Below are 27,797 nucleotides of genomic sequence, written 5' to 3'. Positions count from 1 at the left end.
CTTCCATTCTCCATTCCTCCGATGCAATATAAAAAAAAATTATACTATATCGAAAAGTTGATTAAATTTCTATGATGCTCGAAGGATTGGTTTCTTCGTGATTAAGGATGGACGTTGAATGATTATATTACTTTAATGTCATATAGGGTATACAAAAAACACAGGTTTCCTATTCCGAAGATCAGAAGTGTATTTTAAATCAGTAGGGTCAACATGCCGATACCAAAACAGTACAATGGTATGACTCCACCGGTTGGAGTTTCCGATACCCAAACAGTATAGTACAGGCCACCACCAGGGCGGTGAAATGTTAAGGGTACAGCACTGGGCGGTGAGTTTAAAGGCTTGTAGAAGGCAGCAGCCTTTCTGTGTATTAATGGTTGACTGTCGACTCTTTCATCACCTGCAGAAAAGAAGGGTTATAATCCTGATTGACAGTCCCCGCTTATCGTTGGGTGGGGAACTAGTAAAGCTAGGACATCACTGTTGGTCAAGGTGTAAAGCTATAGATAGTGGTGTATATGAAAAGGTACAGACTGTACTCCGTTGAAATGAAAGGCTTATAGAAGGCAGCAGCCTTTCTGTGTATTAATGGTAGACGGTCACCTGCAGAAAAGAAGCGTTATAATCCTGATTGACACACCCCACTTTTTTTCACCACCTGTATGATGCTGTTGTATACATTATACCGTAGGAAGACCACATAAATTATGAGTCAATTTTAATGTGCAAATTAGATTTAAATTTGAGCCGCTGAGTTCCCCGGTATTATTAAAGTGGCGAATGGGGTGGTGAAACCCCGATAAAGTTTTCCTAGGTAATGGCATAGTATGCAAAGTGGATGATCATTCAAACTCCAAGAAGTTTCAAGTCAAGAAGAATAACCCGACAAGAACGATGTTAGAATAATCCCTTTTTAGTATTTTAAACCTCTCTCTCTGGAGACAATGTATTTATTTTACTTTTGAACTACAGCTACAAGAAATCGATAGTCGTTGATTTTGAATTTTTTGACGGGTGGACCAAGGATGAGAGACCGGAGAAAAGAGTCTCTTGGAAATTTTTAAGTAAGAAATACTCCTGCGCTTTGGAGAAAAGCACTTTATACGCCGAGCGGTTATATAAAAATATGAATCTTGTAAATGAACAATTGTAGAATGTATAAAAAGCAATGTTTGGAATATTCAAAAAATATTTCATTTTACAAACGTACGTATAGCTTCGTTAAATTTCGACCAAATTTTCTTCGTTATTTCTAGTGTTGTAAGTCGGAAAATTTTCCGGAAAATGACGAGGCCTTTTTTCCGAAAAAAATAAAAAATTGTTTCATTCCATGATTAGTCTGATATATTATTCGCAAATTTAAATACAGCGGCATTTTCGGCTTATTTTTTCGAATATAAAAGTAAAACTAAACCTCTAGACTAGTTTAAACTGATTAACAATGTAACAGTATTAATGTTTTGTCGTATGTTTACTGATATTAGACATTTTATATCGATAAAAAGTTAAAAACGTTAAAAACCTTTAAAAAGTAATTTATGTTTCAATTTTTTATTTTTCACTAGTTATTTCAGTTGCTGTACGCCGCATGATAGCGTTATCAAACTCGTTCCCAATATTTCTAGTGTCTTCCGTCATCGCCCAACTAAAAGATGTATATGATTTCTCAGGGTACCTTAAAGGTCACTCACTCTTCGACAAGACCCACAAAAAGAGACTAGGTAAATTTAAGGACAAATTAGATGGTGTGCCAATACAAGAAGAGGTTTGTAGCCTTCACCCCAAAATATACTCCATCTTGTCAGAGAAAGGCGAGAAAAAGACGCGCAAGGGTGTACGCAGGCGCGTGGTGCAGAAGCGCGTCCGGCACGCGGAGAGAACCGCGACTGTCCGCTAAACAGTAAACTAACGGTCACGGAGATGAAACGTTATCAGTTTTCACTATGTAAACAGTGGCGGCGCTAGGGGGTAGGCCAGGTAGGCCAGTGCCTACCTTAAACTTTTGAGGGGCCCCAAAATCACCCTACAAGGGGCCCCAAATTGATCTAGAAAGGGTCTCAAAATTGTCCCAAGGGATAAAATTATTTATAAATAACAATGAAACCAATGTCGATAATGTATTTAGAAATATTTTAGGTATCTCCTAGTAAATAAAACCAGTTCTGTTATATTGGACTCGTTTTACTGTTGTTAGAACTTTTTTGTTCGTCATGTACATCACTACTTTATTTTATTGAAGTATTTCGTTGAGAAAAGGGGGGTCCCGAGTCGGGGGCCCATTTATTTGGTTTGCCTACCATCGCGAAAATTCCTGGCGCCGCCACTGTATGTAAAGTGAAGGATACGTTTTCACATTCTTGAACAAATATTTGGTGTATTTTTGCTGTGAGTCTATTATGAGCTTTGATTGAATAAAACTGCTCCGTTCTTGTCGATTTCAACCAAAGATTGGTATTCGGAATAGTAAATCAGGTTAAAACAGACAGTTTAACTTCCGTTGAGATCGGGAGTTAAGTCGAATACGAAAAGGGCGTTTCCATTGGCGAATTCATCACGGTCGATGGAATTTCTTCGTCGATATTTAAATTGACCATTTTGAAGAAAGAGGTTTTAATCGCATAAACAACTTCTCTTTGAAGTTAGGATTTCATGTTTTGCTGGGACTCTACTACCAACAAGGTGTAGGGCGATTTAACTTAGCGAAAATATTAATGGTGACATTTTGTAGTCTCCTAAATACGCATTCTGGTCTACCAATCCGATAGCCACCTTACTCGGTATTTGTCCATTATATAAGTGGTCTTTGACGCCAGTGGCGGCGCCAGGAATTTCGCGACGGTAGGCAAACCAAATAAATGGGCCCCCGACCCGGGACCCCCCTTTTCTCAACGAAATACTTCAATAAAATAAAGTAGTGATGTACATGACGAACAAAAAAGTTCTAACAACAGTAAAACGAGTCCAAATATAACAGAACTGGTTTTATTTACTAGGAGATACCTAAAATATTTCTAAATACATTATCGACATTGGTTTCATTGTTATTTATAAATAATTTCATCCCTTGGGACAATTTTGAGACCCTTTCTAGATCAATTTGTGGCCCCTTGTAGGGTGATTTTGGGGCCCCTCAAAAGTTTAAGGTAGGCAGTGGCCTACCTGGCCTAGCCCCTAGCGCCGCCACTGTTTGACGCATATTTTGTGCCCTTGAGAAATTGAAAATGAATTACATTCTGGACGGGTGATGGGATATTTCATTGTGGCAAGTTCCAAACATTAATGCGTGGGTGAAAATCACTTTGCATTTTTCACCGTCTGTGTGTAAACAAAATTCGTTTGAACTTGAAATTTACGTCTATTAGGTTAGGACAGGAATCCATACTTCTACTTGGAATACTTATCTAGCCGTATCGAGTATGGTAAGATCACGCTGACGGCTTTGGCCCCGCCTACGAGAGAAAATATCCCCTTTGCGCGCGCTCCACTCTCACGTTGTTGTTTATTAGGTTAAACCGTCAGACACATCGAGACGAAAATCTTTAGCGATTAGCATTCCAAGTAGAGGTACGGATTCCTGGTTAGGAATAAATCAAGTCTGTTGAAAAATATCGGCTCGTACAACTCCTATCGTGTCAATAACCCCTTCTTGGGCCTATTTTGCACGTTTCTTAAATCCGTCGTTATTGTAAAATCAAATTTTCTGGACCAACTTTGTCTAAAGGCGTTGTTGTTTTAGATATATCGTCAAAAATCTCGGGTTTCGGTAAAGTCTCATCTGGTTTCCCAATTTTCACTTGAGCTTGAAGTATAGGGTGTTTGTCAAATCAATGTACATCTTTGAGCTTCCGGCGACATTGAAGATAAATTCTTGGTTTTCATTTACGTTCGATGTTATTATATTCAACCCATTGACTTCCTATTATACCAGTTTCGGTATAAGGTACTTGAAATAAGTCAAGTTCTTATTAAGGTTTCTTCCCCCACTTCTTCCCCGAGATTTTAACGCGTCTTTAATAGACACACCACTTGAGATGTCAGATGCAATTTTAGCTCCGGTATTTAAAAACTTTCGACCAAGAAATGTGGCTCCCTTTTTGAGTAAAGGCATGATGGACCGAAATGCCGACGCCAATATATTTCCAAGTCCATATCTTCTTTGCACGCAATGGGCGCAATGGGCATATAATGTGTCTAGGAAACTCTTTCTCAACAGTATCTCCGTCTTTTCCTTGAATACTTATAATACGGAATAAGGGAACATCTGAATCACCAACCGATTGGCTAGTTGTATTATATCAGAGTATATGAACACTGAATGTAACCAGGCGTCCATATTACAGATAAAAAGCGATGTCATGGAAGTAACCACAGTTACATCTTTGCCTGGAATTCTCGTGAATCCTAATATAATGGCGATTTCATGCGGAATGTAAACTTGGTTCCTTCCTTTAATTTCGACTACCAACCGCCGATTATGTTTGTTGGAATAAAACACGACCAATGAGTTACTAATTTGACTATCATCATCGAGTGACATAATCTCTAGTAATTCTACGGTAGAGCCGTAATATCTACGAGGTATGAGTATACTTATTATATCATGCATTTCATCTTTGAGATCTCCTTTTAAAAAAATTTCTATACAAATGTCGTATCTTCTACAGTGTTCTAAATTCGAACTAAACATTCTTCATTAGCGTTATTCCACGTTCTATTATAACTTATTTCGGCAAGTCAAACTTCGTATGCCCCCTCGAGCTGAACTCGCTTACAGTGTTGTTTTTGAAATAATAGACGAGTCCGATGGTAATGTAATATAAACACTCATAGTACTAAGTTTTTTGCACCCAAGAGTCAAAATCTGAACTGTAACCATGCCAACGTACAAGAAGCTCTTTTATTCCGTCGGGCTTAGTTCTTTTTCTTAAAACTTTATCTATTTTAAACAAACAGCTGCCGAGGTCTTTCCCGATTTTCTGTATTTCCTCCTTGTAGAACACACCCGAAATGGGTTCAGTCTTCAAATCCTCGATTTTATGTACCGAAGGATCCCTTAGTATTCGATCCACTACTTTGAATATTTCCTCAGTATAGTTGGCTTTGTAACCCTTTTCGAAAGTGGTTTTATTCTTGCTCATAGGAGCCAAGTCGCCTATTTCAAAAGGGAACGATACAGGTGGTTAAATATTAACTTTCCCGTATATATTCTGGAATATTTGTTCAAAATTTTCATTCGTTACTTCAACGGGTTTTTATTTAATACATTTATGGTAGTTGTTGTTATACGCATCCAATTGATATATCTGTACGTATCTGCTTGCATACTCCCCTGCACAACTTTTTATCGCCTTTCGCTTACAAGAACGAGTATAGGGTGGCGGAGTGGTTAGCACTTTTGCCTCGCAGCGAGGAAGAGCCGGGTTCGATTCCAGCTTGTGGTACTGAATAAAATCTCGGAACCACTCCTTCCGCGTTGAGTTTGCAAGTTCTCCCCCTACTGATTGAAGAGGTTTGCCCCCCGAATTCTTCTATTTCGCCTTTCCATAAAAACTTGTAGAGGTTAACGTTAATAGTTAGTGTAGGGAGCTGTTGGTTCGCGGGACATGAAGGGTTTGCCATCACCCTCCTACGCATTGTAACCCGGCCACCAGGTTAAAGGCACTAGATGACTTGGGACTATGGTGGTGCCTTGGGTATTAGCCTAACTGATTATTATTATATTTTGGGGCGAAGGGCACAAATCTCTTGCATTGGCACACCATCTAATTCGTCCTTAAATTTACCTAGTCTCTTTTTGTAGGTCTTGTCGAAGACCGAGTGACCTTTAAGGCGCGAGGTTGATAACGCTATGATAGGGCGTACAGCAACCAAAATATAAAATTCTGTCGAAATTTAACGAAATTTGTAAAATGAAAAAAATCTTGGAATATTCCAAACATTGCTTTTTATACATTCTCCAATAATTGTTCATTTACAAGATTCATATTTTTATATAACCACTCAGCGTATAAAGTGCTTTTCTCCAAAGCGCATGAGTATTTCTTACTTAAAAAGTTCCAAGAGAGACTCTTTTCTCCGGTCTCTCATCCTTGGTCCACCCGTCAAAAAATTTCAAATCAACGACTATCGATTTCTTGTAGCTGTAGTTCAAAAGTAAAATAAATACATTGTCTCCAGAGAGAGAGGTTGAAAATACTAAAAAGGGATTATTCTAACATAGTTCTTGTCGGTGTTATTCTTCTTGACTTGAAACCGAGGGGCTAGCCACTCTCTGAAAATATGTACACCGATTACATAAATATGAAAATGAGTACAGCCTTTGGTAGTGCTAAATCTGTACTCACTTACGTAATCATTTTAGTGCAGTCAAAGCTACAGGCTTGTACACCGATTACGGGGAGTGATCAGCCCCTCGATTGAAACTTCTTGGAGTTTGAATGCTCATCCACTTTACATACTATGCCATTACGTCATTGCCTTTTACGTCATTATGGTTTTGAACCGTGGAAAACTTTATCGGGGTTTCACCACCCCATTCGCCATGCACTTTATAAATACCGGGGAAATCAGCGGCTCGAATTTAAATCTAATTTGCACATTTAAATCGACTCATAATTTATGTGGTCTTCCTACGGTACAGTATACAATGTTTAGCATCATACAGGTGGTGAAAAAAGAGGGGTCCGTCAATCAGGATTATAACACTTCTTTTCTGCAGGTGACCGTCTACCATTAATACACAGAAAGGCTGCTGCCTTCTATAAGCCTTTCATTTCAACGGAGTACAGTCTGTACCTTTTCATATTCACCCCTCTCAAAAGCCTTACACGATTGCAGCTTTTTTTTTAAACAATAATAATACGTACTATAATTATGGTACAAATACCGTAAATTTTCACCATATTATAAATGGTACTATTATTTATATAATAATAATTTATATATATAACGTACTATATAGTACCAAAATGTACCATATATCCAACCTATTGTACTATAATGGTACTATTTTTATATTTACATTATTTCTACTACGAAAATAATAGGAATTTCTTAATAACTATTCATAAAATCGTCGCTTGAAAGCAAAAACAATGTAAACTTTATACTAATTAAAAGTATAGTTAAAGTTACATAAGTTTTGCTTTCAGGTGACGAAATATTAAGCCCGTGTTCAAGTGTTGCCAGATCACTCGAGAGTCGATACCATACAAATCGGAATTTCTAATCGGCGCGCGCGGCCAAATTTCTAAAATCGTTCTAGTTAGTGATTCCGATATCTATGGTCGATACTGATAACATCCACTCCCCAAAAAACAACACACGAGAACAGTTTATCTTCATGTTTTGCAACTAACACTTTAAATTAAAAGTAATTAATACTATTGTATATTGGTACCATAATTTCTAATGTTGTACTATAATTTTTTACCCTTTGTACAATAAGTCTATAAGAAAAATCTGTCAACACTGTGACTTGGGCGTAGGGTGGTGCCTTGGGTATTAGCCTAGCCAATTATTATTTATCCCGGCACTGAGGTTCTTTTATTGTATTTAGATAAAAGGGGGTGCCACACCAAAACTGGGAGACTAACTCAGTCTTTGATTTTACATGGCGCACGCGCCGACAATATTTTAAAAACACCCGCTGTCTCCTGCGAAATATAAGCGCGAAAGTAGATTCGCTCCCCTAATGTTGCGTAGCGCCCCCTTTTAACTGAAAACATTCCATGAAGCTCAATCCAGTTACACCTCTGCGATTTAAGATTCACCTCGTAAAACTATTTAAACCCATTTGGGGCTTAAAAAAATTCGGAAATATTTACTTGATTGATTAATGTCACTTAAAGGATAGATTTGTACGTGAAGCTCGCTTTAATCCGTTATTAATAATTAATCCTATCATAAGTATCATAATAACAATAAGTATGACACTTCCTATTGTTATAATGCTAATTTCCTGACATTCTCATCCAGCTCCGACTTGGACTTGCACTAGAACTGACAAGGAGACTACCCGAGGTGGTTATCACCGATTTGTTGAAAATCGGGGGTTCGGTAGACCTTATAGTAGTACGAAAATTGCCAAAGGGAAAAGTTGGCTTAAGTTTTCCTATGGCAACCCAAAATGTTTTTAACCTCTCCATATAAAAAAGCATGGGATTTTCTAGGTTACCCAAATTTTGATAAAATTTAACCGAAATTGATCAATTTTAGCCAAAATAGGTCAAATTCATCTTTTTCGGTATGTTTTGAAAATTTAATTTTTTAAATTTTTTTAAGTAATCCCATGCTTTTTTAAATGGAGATTTTTTTGTTTTGAGAGATCAAAAATATTTGCCATGGGAAAACTAAAGCCCATTGCAACTTTTCCCTTTGGCAATTTTCACACTTCCATGAGGTCTACCTAACCCCGGGTTTCAACAAAATCGGTGATAACCACCTCGGGTAGTCTCCTTGTCATTAGCGTGTTATCGTCCTTGGTAGTAGTATGTTTCGCATTAGGCATATTTAAACACTAGGGGCTCTGTGCTGAGAACTAAACCTTGATTACGCAATAGCTCTGAAAATCAGTTCTGTGATAATTTTTCCTAATTGAAATAATTATTGTTATTACGTAACTTATGATCCTATTGAACTGAAAACTGTCGAAACTATTTGAAGCACCAAATAAGAGTGTACTTGATAGTTTTACGAGTGTAAATAGAAAATGATAAGAGTGGTACAAAATCTAAAGAAGTCAAAGAATCATTCTCCAGTAAGTGGAAGGTACCATTGAAAGCGAAATAATACTTTTGGCCAAAAATAGTACGCGTAACGGTTTTCAATCCAGAAATTGCGAACGCCCACTGGCGATGCTTTTTGGAGCCACAATTCAAATAAAAGATTTCCGTGACTCTTTCGATACTAGCGCGTTGTACCCCCTCTACGCAGCCCCTTTAAGTTTCTCTTCATTTTTAGCTTAAGGCTATAATAGCGACACACCGTGGTAAATTTCCGAAGTTTCCGCCTTTCATATTTGTATATCAAGTATCCCAAACTATCTCGAAGATTTTTCTTTTGTAATGAAAAATGGCCGCGTGGTAGGAAATTTCTACCAATTTCTGGTATCACGATTACTCGATGATCTCTCGCTATATTTCAACCCGTAAAAAATCCCGGTAGAGATTTATTTATGTTAGAAAAAGCTCCCGTACGAAATAGTACGATATAAAGTTTTCTCTAACAAGGAGACTACCCGAGGTGTTACACACCGATTTTGTTCAAACTCGGGGCATTGGTAGACCTTCATGTAACTTGAAAAATCCTAAAGGGATTTTATTCAATGGGCAACGGTTTTGCCATGGCAACGAAAAATGTTTTGGCAACTTAAAATGGAAATTTTCCCATTGAAAATAACATGGGATTTTGACCGATTCCAAGGGTCCCCCCCCCCCCTGTGAAACATTTTACAAAATTGAAAAAAAATTAAAATACCAAAATTATAAAAAAATTGATACGAAAAAAATCAAAATTGGTCGCATTTTTATCAATTTTTTTAAATTTTTTCACAGGGAAATCCGTCAAAATCCCATGTTATTTTATGTTGTCAAAAACATTTTTCGTTGCCATGGCAAAAACGTTGCCCATTGAATAAAATCCCTTTAGGATTTTTCAAGTTACACGAAGGTCTACCAATCCCCCGAGTTTGAACCAAATCGGTGTGTAACACCTCGGGTAGTCTCCTTGTAAGTTCATTTGTTTTCAAAGTAGGATTTTTTCCATCCATTTTGAAGATTCATAACGTTCTTTGGGAAACGGGAAATCATCTGGTTCACCTCCGCGAATGAAGAAAAGAAATCACAACCGGATGGGATGGTGGATAGACTTAACCGAAGAACTTGTTCGGTTTCATCCGTCATTGGAGGAGTGGATCGCCTCCTCCTTCTAATCTATAATAAAGTTATCTATCGTGGAAGGGGGGCTTCTCCGGGTGTGGAATTTCATTCCCGAGTTTCGCTTCTCTCTCTGGCGCTGGCGCGCGGAGTCCTTGACAGCGCGGCTAGTCTTTATCCAATGTCGTTTCGTCACTGTCATTGGATAAACACGGCTTCTCTTTCTTTACGATGTCCTCGGATAGGTGGATATTTCTCGGTTGGCGATACGCTGCGAGCTAAAAATAGAATGTAATCCTCCGAATATCATCTTAGCCACGATCCCTTCCAACTCTTACTCCGTTTCGTAGTTTGACCTTCCTCGAGAAAATAAAATCTTTGATCAAAATCGCCGTACCTGTATACCAGGAGAGTTAACCCGGTTGTTTCCATTATTGTTTTTGGCCAACCAAATTGATCAGTTGATGTCGACTTTGTCAATCGTTATAGTTTTTACCTCTCCGAGGAGACTTTGTACCCTAGGAGGGGTTATACAACCACCGTGTCTGTCTGTCTGTGGGTGGGTCTGTCTGTCAGGCCTGCGAACGCATTCGCATTTTCGGGGCAAAGGGTAATCACTGCGTACCCAGTTTCTTAGAATCAGGGAAAAGGTTTCTCCAAAAGCGCCCTCTTTTTGTCATTGGGTGTAGTATAATTTTTTAATCGGCCGGGATTCGAACCCGAGCCCTCTTGCACGACAGGTGAGCGTTCTACCGCAGAACCACGGATACAGTTACGCTTCACTGAAAATTAAAAACTCTTCCGAGGAGAGGTATATTTTGGCTTGCCAACTTGTTATTATTGCCATTTCCGCCATTACTGACACCCTAGCCTTTCGAGGTTTTTGATAGGAATTTAGGGGCCCCTAAAGCCCCGCGGCCCTCCTGCCTTGCGGGGTCTGCGGCGGCTTTTTTACGCCACTGATTGGTGCCATGTCTTAACAGAGTGGCCGGCGTTGGGTGGTCCTACGGAAATTGATCACTAGTGAGCGGATAATTTTGGCAATTCCCTGGAGACAATACTGGAGTTTGATGGTGGCCCTAGGGACTTCACGGTGGTAGAAAAAAATCTGAGGGATTGGAGGCCGTATGCCGTAGACGGATGGGTAAATTAGGTTCCTTGATCGGGTGAAATTATCCCTTTTTCGTCTCTGTACGTACTTAGTTTCCCTCACAAATCACAACTGCTGCAATTGCCCCGATTATCCTATATTATAATGTGCAATAGTTTTTGTGATAACTAGATAATTTGGGATAACTAGATAATTTGGGATAACTAGATAATTTGGGATAACTAGATAATTTGGGATAACTAGATAATTTGGGATAACTAGATAATTTGGGATAACTAGATAATTTGGGATAACTAGATAATTTGGGATAACTAGATAATTTGGGATAACTAGATAATTTGGGATAACTAGATAATTTGGGATAACTAGATAATTTGGGATAACTAGATAATTTGGGATAACTAGATAATTTGGGATAACTAGATAATTTGGGATAACTAGATAATTTGGGATAACTAGATAATTTGGGATAACTAGATAATTTGGGATAACTAGATAATTTGGGATAACTAGATAATTTGAGATAACTAGATAATTTGTGATAACTAGATAATTTGGAATAACTAGTAGTGATTGAAGGACGTGATTTTCAGAAACAGTCACCTGAAATCCTATATAATCCTAGCACGACCCTTTTGTTACTATCCAATAGTTGGGCGCTTAAGTATACTAAGGTAACCTACATGACGTGAGTATCTTCAAAAATCTATCGATATTTTAAGTAGAATATTTACCCTGTATAATATTTAATTGCTATACTATGGTTTATTTAAAAATAATTCCTATGAAAATTAATAGATGTGTGTAGCGTTAAAATTTACAGTTTATTGTGAGGATGCGAAATGATATATTTTTGACTATAGGGAAAATTAAATATACTAGCTACTAACAAACAAGCGTGATACATCGTTGTCTGTTACGTTTTGTTTAAAATGGTGCCGTTAACGTTTTTACACTAAATCTAGGTTTGAAAACCTGGACCAAAGGCTTTGAACGATTAGGCAATGTTTACTAACTGGATGAGAAGACCGTACTTTTAATACAACTTCGACTAAACATAGGTTTGATTTTGTAGGAGCGACGGTTTGGTCATATTTTAAATTTGTAGACATAAGTGCCAATTCTAATTCGTTTATCCATTTAATTTTTTAGACAAATAATTGTTTACCGTGCAATAACGATATTATATTGGTTCTGTAAAAAATTCCATAAACAATACTGCTATATTTTGAAAGGTAATCTCTTCGTGTAGTTTACCTTAGTTTTATACGAAAAAATGACCCTCTGTCTGGCTAGCAATTTTAATGGCGGTGCCCACAAAGTCTATAGGCTTAAGGCGAATTACCAGCAGCGTATCAGTTCCGGTAATCGTAATATTAAAGCGGTCGTATATTCTTAGATCGCTGGCGTAATATCCGTTAGCGTCAAAGGGACCTTTATGGACTATAATAAGACCGTCCGTGTCACCTTGGTAATGAGTGCCATAATCCAGGTGGGGGAAGCGGAGGCCTCGCCGAAATTGGAAAAGCGTAGGTGTCCCGACTTTTAATAATGGATGATTGGAGCATTCTTTCGGAGCTTGACCCTTCATCTCCCGCCAACTCCGTCCGACCCTCGCTTACTGGCCACTATCGCGTTAAAGGCCAATAAAAGGATTAATATCGAGAGTAGTTGACTAGGTTGACTCGTCGGAGGGAAAAATGTCGTCACATTTTCTACGTTCTACTCATTGATTAAGCTCAGGCGGCCAGGCCTAAATGTCACTTGTCTTCTTCGTCGCTTCTTATACGTCCTTTACAGGCCTCAGTATTCTTTGTCGTTAAGAATAAGGCTCTCAAATGAGTGGCTTTGTTTAAAGTTTCGCGGCATTGATTTCGTACTAATTGCTCCAGAATAGTTAAGACTATACAGGGTGTTTCAAAAGGTTATGCAAATATTTGAAGGAGTTGTAGGGGGTGAGTTGAGAAGTTTGTCGGTGTTTTCCCATTTTCTAGGATGAGTTAAAAGAGCGCCAGAGAGCTTCAAAGTGTGGCCTACTAGCCCCTGGAAGTAGGCTGCAACAAGCGCAAAACGAAGCAGCAGGGAAACGCGAACATTAAGTTTTGGGTTCGTGTGATAGATAAAAAAGGACTTTGTAAACAAATCGAGGTAACCAGCGTAAAAAGGGAAACTTAAGCAGTATTTAAAGTCCTTGCTACTTGGTTTGGCGCTTGTTGTAGCCTACTTTCCGGGGCTAGTAGGCCCCACTTTGAAGCTCTCTGGCGCTCTTTTAACTCATCGTAGGAAAATGGGGAAAAACAGGCATACTTCTCAACTCACCCCCTACAACTCCTTCAAATTTTTGTATAAACTTTTGAAACACCCTGTATATAGAGACGAGAGCTGCTTCGCTAGAGGGCGCTGGACACGCTTGATGCCAATCGAAAGACAAGGAAGAAAGGATGGGATAATAAATTTAACGCTTCAATTAGGATCCCCTTTTGGGTTATATATAGAAAGGGCTTCGACGCTCTGTTACATTGTAGAATATTTGACGATAGCGGACGGGGAATAGATTTTAATCGCGAAATACGTTTCCTTGCCCGTCCTGTTTAAATGGTCTCCGTGCACCTGCCAGGCCTCATTGTCAATACAATTTGTTTCATAAAGAGATAATGAAGACAACGCTTATTTTAATGACCTTGAAGATACGGTTTGAGGTCATTGAAATTATTAACGCAAGCTAAACGACCTGAAAATTTCAAAAATAGATTTTAAATTTTTATTATAATAATCGTTTTATAGTGAGCACCATGCATATATATTAATAATAATAATATTAATCAGCTAAGCTAATACCCAAGGCACCACCCTGGGCCCAAGTCATCTAGCGACTTTAATGCCTTTGATTCAGGTGGCCGGGTTAAATGGCGTAGGATGGTGTTGGCAAGCCCTTCATGCCACGCGAGCCAACAGCTATGGGGTGCCAAACCGGAAAAAACTAAACCAGATATTTCTAGATATATTTCAGTTTTCTAGGAATATTTCAAGCGTTCTAGACCCATTTCAGTTTTCTAGACCCATTTCAGTTTTCTAGACACATTTCAGTTTTCTAGACACATTTCAGTTTCCTAGACACATTTCAGTTTCCTAGACACATTTCAGTTTCCTAGACACATTTCAGTTTTCTAGACACATTTCAGTTTCCTAGACACATTTCAGTTTCCTAGACACATTTCAGTTTCCTAGACCCATTTCAGTTTTCTAGACACATTTCAGTTTTCTAGACACATTTTACAAAGCTCACTTTAGGTATTTTACGCGACGTTCTCTCTGGATATTTTAACCCTAAAATACATAGAAAACGTCGCGTAAAATACCTAGAGTGAGCTTCGTAAAATGTGTCTAGAAAACTGAAATGTGTCTAGAAAACTGAAATGTGTCTAGAAAACTGAAATGTGTCTAGAAAACTGAAATGAGTCTAGAAAACTGAAATGTGTCTAGAACGCTTGAAATGTGTCTAGAACGCTTGAAATATTCCTAGAAAACTGAAATATATCTAGAATTATCTTATTTAGTTTTTTCCGGTTTGGCGCCCCATAAACAGCTCCCTACACTTACTAACAAGGAAACTACCCGAGGTGGTTATCACCGATTTTGTTGAATCTCAGGGGTTAGGTAGACCTTATGGTAGTATGAAAATTGCCAAAGGAAAAAGTTGCAATGGGCTTTAGTTTTCCCATGGCAACCGAAAATGTTTTTGATCTCTCAAAACAAAAAAATCTCCATTTAAAAAAGCATGGGATTTTCTCGGTTTATCTTACTTAAAAAATTTGAAAAAAATTAAATTTTCAAAACATACCCAAAAAGATGAATTTGACCTATTTTGGGTAAAATTGATCGATGATTTGGGGTAAAATTGATCAATATTGTTTAAATTTTAACAAAATTTGGGTATCCGAGAAAATCCCATGCTTTTTCAAAAGGAGAGGTCAAAAACATTTTGGGTTGCCATGGGAAAACTAAAGCCCATTGCAACTTTTCCCTTTGGCAATTTTCATACTACCATAAGGTCTACCGAACCCCCGAGTTTCAACAAAATCGGTAAGTATTCATCTTCCTCTACTGTTATTGATGGTTTTGAAAAAGAAAATGCGCGTTTCCACTCCCCCACCCCATCATAATTCCCCGTGAACCATCACTAAATACTCATTTTCAAATCAATTACATTTCGTACACATACTTTTGATTACTCTAATAGTGATGTAAAATACCCGGGTATTTATAACGCAGGGTAAATACCTTGGGTACTTACCCGGGTAAATACCCAAAATACATAAATACCCAGGTGTTTATAAACACCTTTAATTTCTTTGTTAAATATTTTTTAATTTATTCAATTAAGAATATGGTAATTGAAAAACCCACAAACACATCAAGTTATTCTCATATTAAATATTAATTATGGTTTTTTCACTTTTTTGACAAATTTTACATAGTAACATTACATATGAGATAACTATTAAATATTATTTATTCATTATCTGGATGATCACTTGAAAGTTCAGTCTCTGCTGCCCCTGGCTCTCCTCAGACTCCTCATCATGACTATTTTATTACCAGGCTTAACACTAACAGTAACATGAGCAGTTAAGGATTTTATTCATTTCATGTGGGCCATTAAAACATTTCCTGATATACTTTGTCATTTTGTTGACATTAGAATGTTTGTATTCCTTACAGCAATATACATATGAAAGCAACACCTTTATTTTTATCTTTGAATAACTCCCAGGCTAGAAATAAAATTGACTAATATAAAACTGCTTTTAAAAATGTAGTTTGCCCAAATTGCCCTACCTAATAAGCCCAAACCAAGCAAAAGATGTAGACAAGGAGGATAACAGATAGCTCCACTCGACCCGATACTAACTAACGCCCTAATCATAAAACCCTAGTTTTGGGTATTTACCCGTGCATAGGGTAAATACCCGGGTAAATACCTATTTAAAAATACCCTACCCACTGGGTATTTACCCGACTTACATCACTAACTCTAAGTATTAATATTAAATGGACATATTTTGTAGTAGAAGAGGTATTTTTTAAGAATTCCGAGAAATTTCCTCGTGAACGTGTTTTGCGTAAACATAATTAAACACATTCTTGTGGAAACTAAATAGAAAACATCGTCTACTAACACTCGCTTGTTTCTAGCGTAATTAGCGCTGATCACTGGAATTTGTTACACCTTGTGGCAAAATGTGAAATTCGTTGATGTACCATAAATATTTAAAAATAAATATTAAATATAAATATTAAATATTAAAAGTTGTAAGTTTTTCTAAAAGTTATTTGGTTTGTTTTCGTTGTTTACATTCGCTTTAAACTAAGAGTTTATATACTCACTTCCACATAAAATAAACTCTTTTTTTAATGAAAATGGTTGTTTTTTTATTAAACAAAGCGCATTCCAGAAAGGCTATTTTTAAATGTGATTATCGATAAAAAAAGATAACTTCTACGAGGGTAATTTTCGTTATCTCTTGTTTGGTGTACAATCCAAGGATCGTTAAATGCAGTGTAAATACCGCCTTAAATAAGTGTGACCCAACCGTGGACTCAAACATGGTCAGCGAGAGTTTCGTCTGGGACAATTCGATCGATATGACTTCGGTACAAAAGTTGCAAAAAGCTGCTCGCCAAAGAACACATTAAGAAGAGTTCGGCAAACTTTAAACTAAAATAAAAACCAATACGACTTTAAACGTTAGCTGTAAAATCTATCATTTTTTGTTCCCAAAAATTCCCAAATGTGTAAAAGAAACGTTTCTCATTTTATTTCGTTCAGAATTTTGAGTCATAAAAGGGTTGCACTAAAATTCCAAAAACTATATACAGAATAAAATTGAGTTTTCCTACAATATACCCCAATTTTTATCCCCAATACCTCCCTATTTTAAAACAAATATATTTTGAACATAAATCTTCGAAATATATAAAGGATAATTCAAGATTTTCTTGGAATAAGAAAATACAAAAGGTTTCTTGATGCAGTAAAGCTAATTTCCGCCTTTCATTTTTATGACTTTTGATAAGATAATGCCATTTGTCACCAACTTCAAGACGTTCTTAGTGCACGTCAGGGATATATTAACTTGCCGGAAATAAGTTATATTTCACTTTTACGTCGTTTCTTCTACAGACGAATATATTGAGGCATTTTGAGGCCAAGTATGAATTCAGATTTATCCACATTTTTCTGGACCATAATTATTTTAGTTGTAAAAAGGTACAAAATATTTTTTTTAAATATATTCATAGGTCTAGAATTAAGATTGAATTTCATTGAACCGATAAAATGCGGGCACTTCGTTACATATTTTCCGTTAACCTAAATTTATTCTTAAAGGGGAACGGCCAAGCTTTTCCAAATATGGCCTTATTTCGATATACTAACACGTACCTTTTTTCGTCTTGAAAAATAGCTTTTGGCCCAAAAAGTTGAAACGAAAAATAACGCCAGGTGTTTGGGTTTGAATTTTCGCCGCCATCTTAGGGGCTGCCGCCAGCGCCCCCGAATGAGCGATTTTAAAATCGCGCAATTTATGCTTAGGTCTCTTATAACTGTAACGCGCCGCGCGTTCAAAACCTATTTTTTGCGTCTTCAGCAGCGCGCGCTTTTGCGTTGTTTTTCTGTCTCACCGACTTCTCACCAGGTGTCGCGGCGGACGCGCGCTTTTCGATTTCCCGAAATTTCTTTATTTTATTAAAAATTAACCACTCAATATTTTTTTATTTGGTTTTCGCCATAATTTTTAGTTTTTAATGGGCTATAGGGCTATCTAACTGGTGAAAGCTTGACCATTCCCCTTTAATAAAATATATTTGTCAATAAAGGTCCCTGACCTGAGATTTAATTCTAAAAGGAAGAAGATAAATTAAGATAAATTACTCTGGTCGTTGGTGAGAGAGAAATGAACTCGGAAAACGGCAGTATCGGCAGTTCTTTTCAATGACGACAAACTAAACTTAACAGACTTTTCCCATTTAACGGGAAAGGGTCAACAGCCTCGGTTCTCTAACATCGGCCAAACACAAGCGGAAAAGCCGAGCGTGACACAAAACGCTCATTGCCAGTAATTTACATCGACTAAATTAGTAGCCGTCTATAGTACAAAAATCAATGTTACCCGACACTAATGCTAAGAAACAGAGGTACATATAGCCTTTGGAAATGGTATCTGGTAAGTTTCTTATCTATAGTACATATATGCATAGATTTAACTTCAGGGGAACCAAACAACGATAAATGAGAACGCGACAGATTGAAGACCCATTCACACGAGCCAACATTTTTGCTAAACATTGCTGGTCAACAAGGATATCCAACCAAGATAACATTTGGACAACTGGTTGTGTTTGTCAACTTTTGAAAGACAGTTATTTTTAAATCTTGGTTTTTCGTACCTTTTTCGTGTAGTAATACCTAGTGGTTTTCAAAAATACCATGAAAGCCTTTCAAAAATATTCTATAAAAATTATATGGATATTTATTCAGAATCCTTTAGTAAATGATTAAACTGTCTACAGAAATGCATATCGAATACTTAAGAAAATTACAAAAATTACTAAATAAATTCTATAAAAATGCACATCGAATACTTCAGAAAATTACAAAAATTTCTAAATAAATTCTATAAAAATGCATATCGAACACTTTAGAAAATTACAAATTTCTGTAGACAATCTATAGGAATGCATTTGAATCCTGTAAAAAAATTATTAAAATTTTTAGAAAGGTATTCAATATCATTTAGAGAAATTCTAAAGCAATTTATTCGTAGTCCTGAAGAGAAATGACTCAAAATTCGAAATAAACTTCAGAAATGTTTATCAATGTTTCTATAGACATTTAAAAAAACTAGAAATTTCAATGTATTTTTCATAAAATATATTTATGGATTATTCTATAGGATTTAGAAAACATCAAACTTCCAATATATTCATATAACATTTTATAGAGTGTCTATAGAATACTTTTAACTTAGTTAGCCTTCTATATATCATGAACATTTAGTGAAAAGCGTTATCGTGAACGGTGATCAACAGAATAGATCGACTGTTCAATGAAATGTAAAACCCTTGGTAATAGATTACAACAGGAATCCATACCTCTACTTGGAATGCTTATCCTGCCGTATCGCGTATGGTAAGATCACTCTGACGACTTTGGCCCCGCCTACGAGATACAAAATCCCCTCTGCGCGAGCTCCCCTCTCACGTTGTTGTTTGTTAAGTTAACATAGTGACGTCAAAAAAACCGTCAGCCACATCGAGACGAAAATCTGCCGCGATAAGCATTCCAAGTAGAGGTATGGATTACTGGTTACAATTTTCCCTGACTATAAGTTCCACAAAGCCTACTACTTATGTGGTCATTTACATTTGTGTATAGAGAGGCTAGAGGTTTGGCCCGATTTTTCGTGAGCCAAGTAGGCTCAAGAAAGGATTATATGGAAAACCTGCCAACCTAGTTGTCTAGATAAATAGTGGATATTTGATCAAATTCCTACTCATTTAATGGTTATAATTTTACAAAAACCATTATAAATAGTTAATTAAGTATGTCTCATTGATTTTGTAAATAGTTCAGTTATGGACTTACTATATTTTGAAATATACTATCTTAACGTAGGCTACCATAGTTATTTTTTGAAATTTTACCCACGGTTGGAATTATCGAGATAAAGCTCGCAAAAAACGTTCTTTCAATTAACTACGATTTTTTTGGAAAACGTTAGCTTTCAGTTTTTAATTACTCCGCGTGTCACGCCCAAACGTTACGTCAAAAAAACTTAATTAAATTATTTTTTGTTAATAATTTTAGCTCTCGTCGTTCGGCACAAGATAAAATATGAGAACATTTTTGGGCCTAAATATTATCCTTGGGGGGGTTTCGCTAATCCACGGCGAACTATGGAATTCTAAATGGAAATATAATAAAGCGTGAGAAAGTAGTCGATGTCAAGTGAACCTGGCGAAATTTCATATTGAATAATTAAGAATGTTATATACGGCATTGTCAACGGCGCTTAAGGGCGTAAGTCTATTGTTTTAGTAACTGGAATAAGAAGTGGGTGACACGTTCGGAAATTTGCATACAAACGAGTTCAGGAAAGCGAGCGAAAAATTCGCGGAAAAGAGCGGCATTTTTCAATTCGGTCTCGTTAGCGCCAGCGGCTTCGTTCGAAATTAATTATAAACGCGGACAAGTGGCGGCATCTACTTAAATTCTTCGGGACTAAAAATAAATCCCAGTTTCATTAGGCCTCGCCGCCTGTACTTCTACCAAATGCTATAAATGGGGCTTACAGGCCCTGGATTTAAAGCGTGATTGATATCGGTGGATTTGGAGCTAATTGAAAGCGAACGAAACGGCGAATTTGATTGATGGAGCAACGATTAGTTTTCTTACAAAGTTGTTTCGCTTCGCGTCTCTTTCTGATAGATGACTGTCGCCTTAACTAAAGAATGAAGTTCAGAGGCCCGGGAAATGTCTAATTAATCTTAACTAGATCAGATTACCAGCGATACCCTTAGAGACAAGTATTAAGTTTGATATAGCGATTTCGGAAGAACTACGCAAATACATCTTACAAATTGATGAACAACAACTACTCGGTATGTAAATAGGGCAGGATGATCTTGGGGTTCAAACCCCCTATCATGTTTATGAAAGGGGTAATTGGTCTCGAGCGTGACCTTCAGAGATAACGTAACATCCTTTTCAGAGTGATGCTTATTAGCGTATAACAAAAAATTTGGTAATTAAACTAAAATATAAACTCCTTTTCTGGAACCTAGGAGCAACAAATACAGCACCCCACACAAGGAGAACGCAACCCGTCAAAAGTCGTGCATTTTCTTGTGTACAATTTTCATTGGTTAGACGCGTTAGCACCTGCTGTCGTTGGAAGGAGAAAATTCGGAAATTGTCTTCCCCCCCTGCACGTAAAACGTTCAGCGTAAAGGTTCGTCCAATGAAATTTGTACACAACACTGCGTTAGCGTGTTTAAAGACTGCGTTATCCTTGTGTTTGTTGCTCCTAGGTGGCTCTGAGCTGGTTTTCAATAGGGTGAAAACGCCACAACGCAAAAATATTGCATTAGGCCTAACGGAAATTTTTCGCGTCGACGTTTACCGTCGTGGCGTTTTTTGACCTAATGAAAACCAGCCTTTAGCGCGTTTAAAGGCTCGCTGCGTTCTTGTGTTTGTTGCTCCTAGCTGGAACCAACAATGTATTGTTCTACTGTCTACTCACAGCAGAGTCGTCTCTTTGGAAGTTCAAACACCATTGAAAATCCAGATAAAAGTGGCAAAATCATATCATTCGAGGATTCTTGCATGGGAAAATCCTCCGTTTTCCCACCTTGGCCATACCCTTCCAGGTTCATCCGTTACTGATCCCTTAATCAGATGACTACCCCAAACCCAGAAAATTTAGAAAGTAATTGACTTACGTGTGCCATCGAATCGCGTAGCGATGGTGTCCAAAAAGGTGTTCTGGGGGGCTAAAAGCCCTTTTCTGGCCGGCATCGAGAAAGGTTAAGTGATAATCACACGCGCCAAAGAGAAACTTGAGAGAAGAAACGAAAGGTGGTTCAAAGTTCGTGCAGGCGCGCTTTGACGAAGCGTCTTAACAGGTTGGCGGACTTGGTCGACGGTGAATAGAGAACGAGGACTGAGAGATTCGGGTCATCGGCTTGACGGACACCGCGTAAAGTAGTAGTCCAGCGGAGGGTTGATGGTGGCGTCCACGTGATCAGCCAACGGTGATGACGAGTCGAGAGGCGAAGGTGAGATCCGGGGGTTCGGCTTCGACGTGGGTGGCCTCTGATGATTCTCCGACTCGGATGAAGTTGGGGAAATTCGCGTTTCCCAGACACTCGTCATCCTGACTGCGCTACTGCGGGGAGAAAGAGAGAATATAGAAAATTGACGATCAACGAACGTTTTCCGCCCGTACGTTAAAAACCTACGCTCCTAATCCATAGTCTATTGGCCAGCAACAGCGACCCAATCCTTTCTTCTCTAATACGCAAACCTAACCCCAACCCCGCCTTCGTTATAACCGTCTAGTCAACCCCGTCTGTAAGGAAATTTGGCGTTAATTTCGATGACACGCCCGCGTATTTCAGTACGTCCTACTTTTCCATAGACTTAATATTTTATATTCGAAGGTTTAAAATTTAACGCGTAGCCTATAGAAAATTTAATAGCCGCACGCGAGAAGAAAATTTGAATTCGCTGATATTTATTGCGGCGGCTGATTTGGGTTAGTGGCAACGCGAAGTCGGTCATAGTTATTGCCGCTTCTCTAGATGTTTTTGTTTAGCTATGAATTCAAATATTAATAAATGCGGCGTTAATTTCACCATTCCCGAGCCGACAGAAAGTTATTTTGAGATAAAAATCAATAATTATTACCTTGGAGCCATTATTTTCGCAAACACGCGGATGTTTTCGCGTTTAATTTTTATGTTCACGTGAAATTACGTGACACGCGTAGTTATGTCCGCACGAAATTTGAGCTCAAGAAAAGGAAATTGCCAATAAAGAGTTAATATTTTCTGAAAAATTAAATATAGGTTAGAATCAAATAATATTTACGTATTTAATTTAAAAAAAGACCTAGTAGTGACATAACGCCAAGATTGTGAAGACAAATTCCCATAAGTAACGCAGGGTTTTTGGGGGGATTCGATAGCCCTTAGCAAACATTATCTTAATCATAAGTTACTTCAAACGCTGTTTACAAATAATTTTAGGGAAACAAAATTAATGTTGACACGCGATGTTTTGCAAAACTAACAAGTGGATGTACACAATTTCTACTAGATTTAGGCAAAATTCTATCATCTGACCTAAAAATATATTTTTAAATTTAAAAATGGTTTAGTCTAAGAAATGTTTTTTCAATAATTTTTTCCTCGATAAAAGTTTTTTCCCCGCGGTAATAAATAGCTTGTCAGGAGAAAAATTCATTTCGGGTATTGCCCTTATAAAATCAGGGTAAATTTAACAGAGTAAAGAATATTATAAAACGTACAGGTACTTCGATAACCAAATTACTCCTATCCAATTGTAATCAGTTAAATTAAATTTATCTTTCGTAACACCCTTCTAAATGTAATATAGGCTACAATTAATTTTTTTTATTTGTGTCTTAATAATCTAATTGACGAAAACCACCGTTGTACTGAAGAGTTAACTATACAAAACGAGAAGAAATAAGAAAGATGAACGTTCATTGTGGAAAATTAGTTTTATTAGGGAAAACCCTTGAAAATATAAATCTTTTATTTTTAAGAAAATTCAACAAAAAAGATAAAACTTAAAGTTCGGGTAAACGGATAAATTAACCACCAAATTTTCAATTAATCATAAAAAATTCGATTAACTGATTATTTATGGATATTATTCACGACTATTATACGATTAGTATAAGTTTTTATTCGGATAATTTTCAGAAATGGATATAAAAGAAATGAACGGAAAATTTCCTATCCGAACGCCGAGCCCTAATATAACTATGAAAACGACAATTACACAAATAATCTCAATTAATTATATGGAAATTAAAATTGCTAATCGTGCAAAGTGTGTTTTTTAAATTAATTTGCGCGTATTAAATGAAAACACATACCTTTCACCAATATCTCCAAAGATATAAAACTGTCGACTCATGATTGGCGAGAGTGAAAAATCACCCCGTTTAACGCGTACCCCACATGCGGTAAAATTTGAGAAAGAATAGCACGCGACTTGAATGAATAACAGCGGATGAACGGGCACAATTATCAAGGGGAACCCCGGGAAACGCACGTTCCCTGCAAGACTTCATTTGCTAATAGCGCATTCGACGAACACTCCTCTCCCCAAATGAAGGGCAAGGCACTTTTCTGACTCAGACTACGGCCACTTATTCACGCAGACGACTCATCGGGGGAAACACGGATCAATATATATATATATATATATATATATATATCAGTGTACGCACGTGCTCCAAAATGCACTTGAAATAAATATATATATACAGACTCGTGTTAAAAACATTTTCGCAAAACAAGATATATTTTTATTTCAGGTGCATTTTGGAGCACGTGCGTACACCGATATTTAGATCAAGGGTAAAGGAACATAACACTCTGTTCTTTACAGAAATGAAATGTTTTACAGCTTAAAATTGAAAATCTCAAACAACAAACCCGAGATATAAAATAAGGGTATTGGCTTGACAAATTAATTACATGAAAAATAAACAAAATATATATAAATTTGACACTGTCAGCGGGTATTAAGAATTAATTGTGCCTACATTCTTTATTGTGCGGGATTTATCTAATATCGTGAGTGTTAAAAGTAAACTACGTCGTCTGGCTTAACAAATTATCACACGAAAAATAAACAAAATATATATAAATTTAAAACTGTCAGCGGGTATTAAGAATTAATCCCGCACAATAAATAATGTAGACACAATTAATTTAATTGTGTCAGTGCGGGATTTATCTAATATCGTGAGTGTTAAATGAAATTTTCCACCACGTTGGCTGACGTAGAAGAGTCTTATGAATAATTCCAATTTGTTTCTGATTAATTATTCCATTTTCTGTACATTCTCTTTGACTACACTGTTTCTGTCTAATGGAATAAATAAAATGCATTGGATAAAAGCTAGACAATTATATGAAATTGAAAGTTCATTTATAATAAACGAAATGGGACTAACTTATTTGGTTCCAATATAACTCTGGTTTTTATAGGTACACTTTTAAAACTAATTTTATAGAGTACACTCTAATGATTAATAATAATCAATTTTTAAGTGGGAAAGTATTTTTATGAAAATACTTATTTTTTTACAATCCCTTTCAATCTCTTACTTCGTATTAGTGGCCAAAAAATCCCCGCCTTTGGTAGTATGTAGGGAGCTGTTGGCTCGCGTGGCATGAAGGGCTTGCCACCACCCTCCTACGCATTGTAACCCGGATACCTATTTAAGGCATTAAAAGTCGCTAGATGACATGTGTCTAAGGTGGTGGCTTGGGTATTAGCCTAGCTGATTATTATTATTTTTGTATTATTAATATGGATTCGATACGTATTCAAGCAAAACCCACCCTTGACTCATGATACATGAACGTTATTACATTAACTAATAAACTAAATATTATCAAAATAACTTTAAACACTATATAAATATTTAGTCTATACGACACGTAGAGCTAGGATTTTTTTTATAATCAATTGTGTATTTATTTCAACTTCAGGAGTTATTTATTACTAAATGTCGAGCGATTCAAAGCTACTAATTCACTGACGGAAAAGACCACGTTGCGAACCCCTTTTTGGATACATTTTGGTCACACCCCCTCTACTGCTGACATTACTGTTAATATTGTTTTACAGCACCACTTTTCAATACAGCTATTGAACCGTATAGATCGATTTAATTAAAAGATGGGCGTAAACAGCTGATGTGGAAAATTACTACCCTTTGATCTTAGTCAAACGATTTCGAAGCTTATTATTAAATTTGAAAAGTAATTAGAGTTGCCTACCTACACATAAATGTTTTAATTAAGTTTTTCGAAACATATATTACAGAATAGCCACTTCAATAAATTCCGCGCTCTTTTTCTTACTTCACCTACGCGCATGCGCGAGTCACTGAATAAAATAGTCAAGTGACTCTGTTTGTTTTATTTGAAAGGCTAAAGTTGATAGCACGCGCGCACATTTGTTGTTTTTCAGGAGGCGCGTGTGAAATTGAACGAGCTCTTCTATATTGAATTATTAAGCAGCGCGAGCTTTAAAATATAACGCTTGTACAAGTATGTCCCTTGCTATCTATATTACTACTTCTAGGCAAATCACTGAACTGGTTTTATTCAACCGTCTATTACACCAAAAACTTAACAACAAAACAAAGGTATATCAATTGATGTGCTGTTAAAATTTCAACTTTTTTTTAGAGATGTAGCTTCAAAAACGGTGCCAAATTAAGGACTAGGCCTACTTAACACAGATCTATGGGCCCCCACCAACAGTAGGCCCCTATCAACGGCAAAAAACATTGTGTACAGTATAATTAATATCTTATTATCTGCCCTGTTTTATTTGTAGCAGACGTCTCTTAGTTTTTAAAAACCACTGATTTATAATGAATATTCACTGATTGAAATTCCTCAAATTATGTCACTGCAAATCAGAGACTATAGTCACTGAAAAAATCAGTAAAAACTCCCATCGAAATCTTACTACTTAGTACCTAGGGCCCCACCTTCAGTAAATCCGGTACTGTTCAAAAAGCAAAAAAAAAAAAGACTTCTAGTAGTCCCCGGTCGTTTGTTGATTTAACTTATATAAGGAGTATCTCAACCCGCATATTTTGCTTCTTTTTAAAATCTAGCGTTGTATCGGTACATTTTCCAATATTTACTAGTGCCCATTTTAAAAAGGAAATAAGGAAAATGGCCTCGTATCAGGTCGGGTCTTTCTCGGGCCCGATAAAGCAAATAAACAGGCTCGCGAAGAAGCGAGAAGAGACGGGATTAGGCGACAGGCGAAAACTTTCGCTCTCCAAATCGAACGGCGGATCTAAATCATTGAACCCGGCTACTACGTCCCTTGGAACTCGGGCAGCTCCTCGCGCCTCCATCGGAGAAGAATAAAGACTTCGTCGCCTTAGCTACTATTTCGCTATACGCAAACTTCACCCTTTAACGAGGCTTCGACTAAACTGACAAGCGAGGCGATTCTAGTCTAGCTTTAGTCCCGAGCATCCCGGCAAACCATCCTTGAATCCCCCTTTTGCTATCCCCTTCATATTGATTGCACTTTGGAGACTGGTGAGGGGGGGAGGAGGCGGCTAAGGCTAGCGGAAAAGTGCTCGCCTTAAGCGCGAGACTCAGCCAAAAAAACTTGCGCAGAAGTGCTAAGAATAAAAAATATATATATATTTTTATTCGGAAAGAAAACGTATCTTTAGGGAATTCGCGACTGCGTGGAAAAATTTCGTTTTTGAAACGTTTCTTCCGCTTCGTAATAAACCTTTTTTCCTGTCGTTGGTTTTGGTTTACAGGCTGGCGCCATATTGATATAAATAGCGTTGTTGAAACACGGTAAATTAAAAATGGTCGCTTACGTAAGCTGTCTCGTTGGACTGGTCTGTACGCTAGTAATTTCGCTTCTTGTTCATTAGACACTATTTTTCGTTAAAGTGTTGGTTGCACGAAATTTTAGCTATTGCTAATTAGTGATTCATTAGAAAGAGCAAACATTTTATAGCAATTACAGAAAATTTCATCAAAATCGGTTAAGTGGTCTTTGAATTATTATAAAAAGAAGTCGAAATGGTGGAAATCGAGTTTTTCGGCGAATTTCCAGACTTCTAAAATTCTTCTCGGCACCCATGTCGTCAGAAAATGCGAAGTGTATCATTGGCTAATAGTCTGTAATACATTTCTTTACATCTGGGATTAAAAGCAGGTTGATTTAACACCCAGGAAAAAATCCTACGCAGTAGTACTTCAAAACAAGCCCGCATTCATTCGTTTTTATTGCTATCGATTTTTCGTGCAACCAACACTTTAACTAATGAGCCTTATTTTTCTAAAATTGCTATATTTAATTTTCGGTAAATTATTTTTTACAATATATAGAATCTAATAGAGGGTTTTATAAAATAAAAGACCTAGCTTTATTAGTATATTCTTCGCACGAGCGACTTGCATGCGCGCTAAAAAAACCTATTTTC

The 27,797-nt window shown here is 37.1% G+C and overlaps 1 protein-coding gene across 1 annotated transcript in view; it reads right to left on the bottom strand.

Moving 5' to 3' along the window:
- Positions 1-27,797, bottom strand: part of Elk (Eag-like K[+] channel) — a 139,146-nt gene that overhangs the window by 51,718 nt on the left and 59,631 nt on the right. Inside the window, exon 2 of the mRNA XM_090160817.1 lies at positions 21,493-21,938. Within this exon, the coding sequence (XP_090016943.1) occupies positions 21,493-21,568 (76 nt within the window). The 5' untranslated portion in view covers positions 21,569-21,938. The remainder of the gene's footprint in view (positions 1-21,492; positions 21,939-27,797) is intronic.

Source organism: Leiobunum rupestre, chromosome 10, assembly GCF_980474605.1.
Source record: "Leiobunum rupestre chromosome 10, qqLeiRupe1.1.hap1, whole genome shotgun sequence".
In the NCBI taxonomy this organism is placed as follows: domain Eukaryota; kingdom Metazoa; phylum Arthropoda; class Arachnida; order Opiliones; family Sclerosomatidae; genus Leiobunum; species Leiobunum rupestre.
Note: the sequence above shows the minus strand (reverse complement) of the source record. Positions and strands in the feature narration are given on the sequence as shown.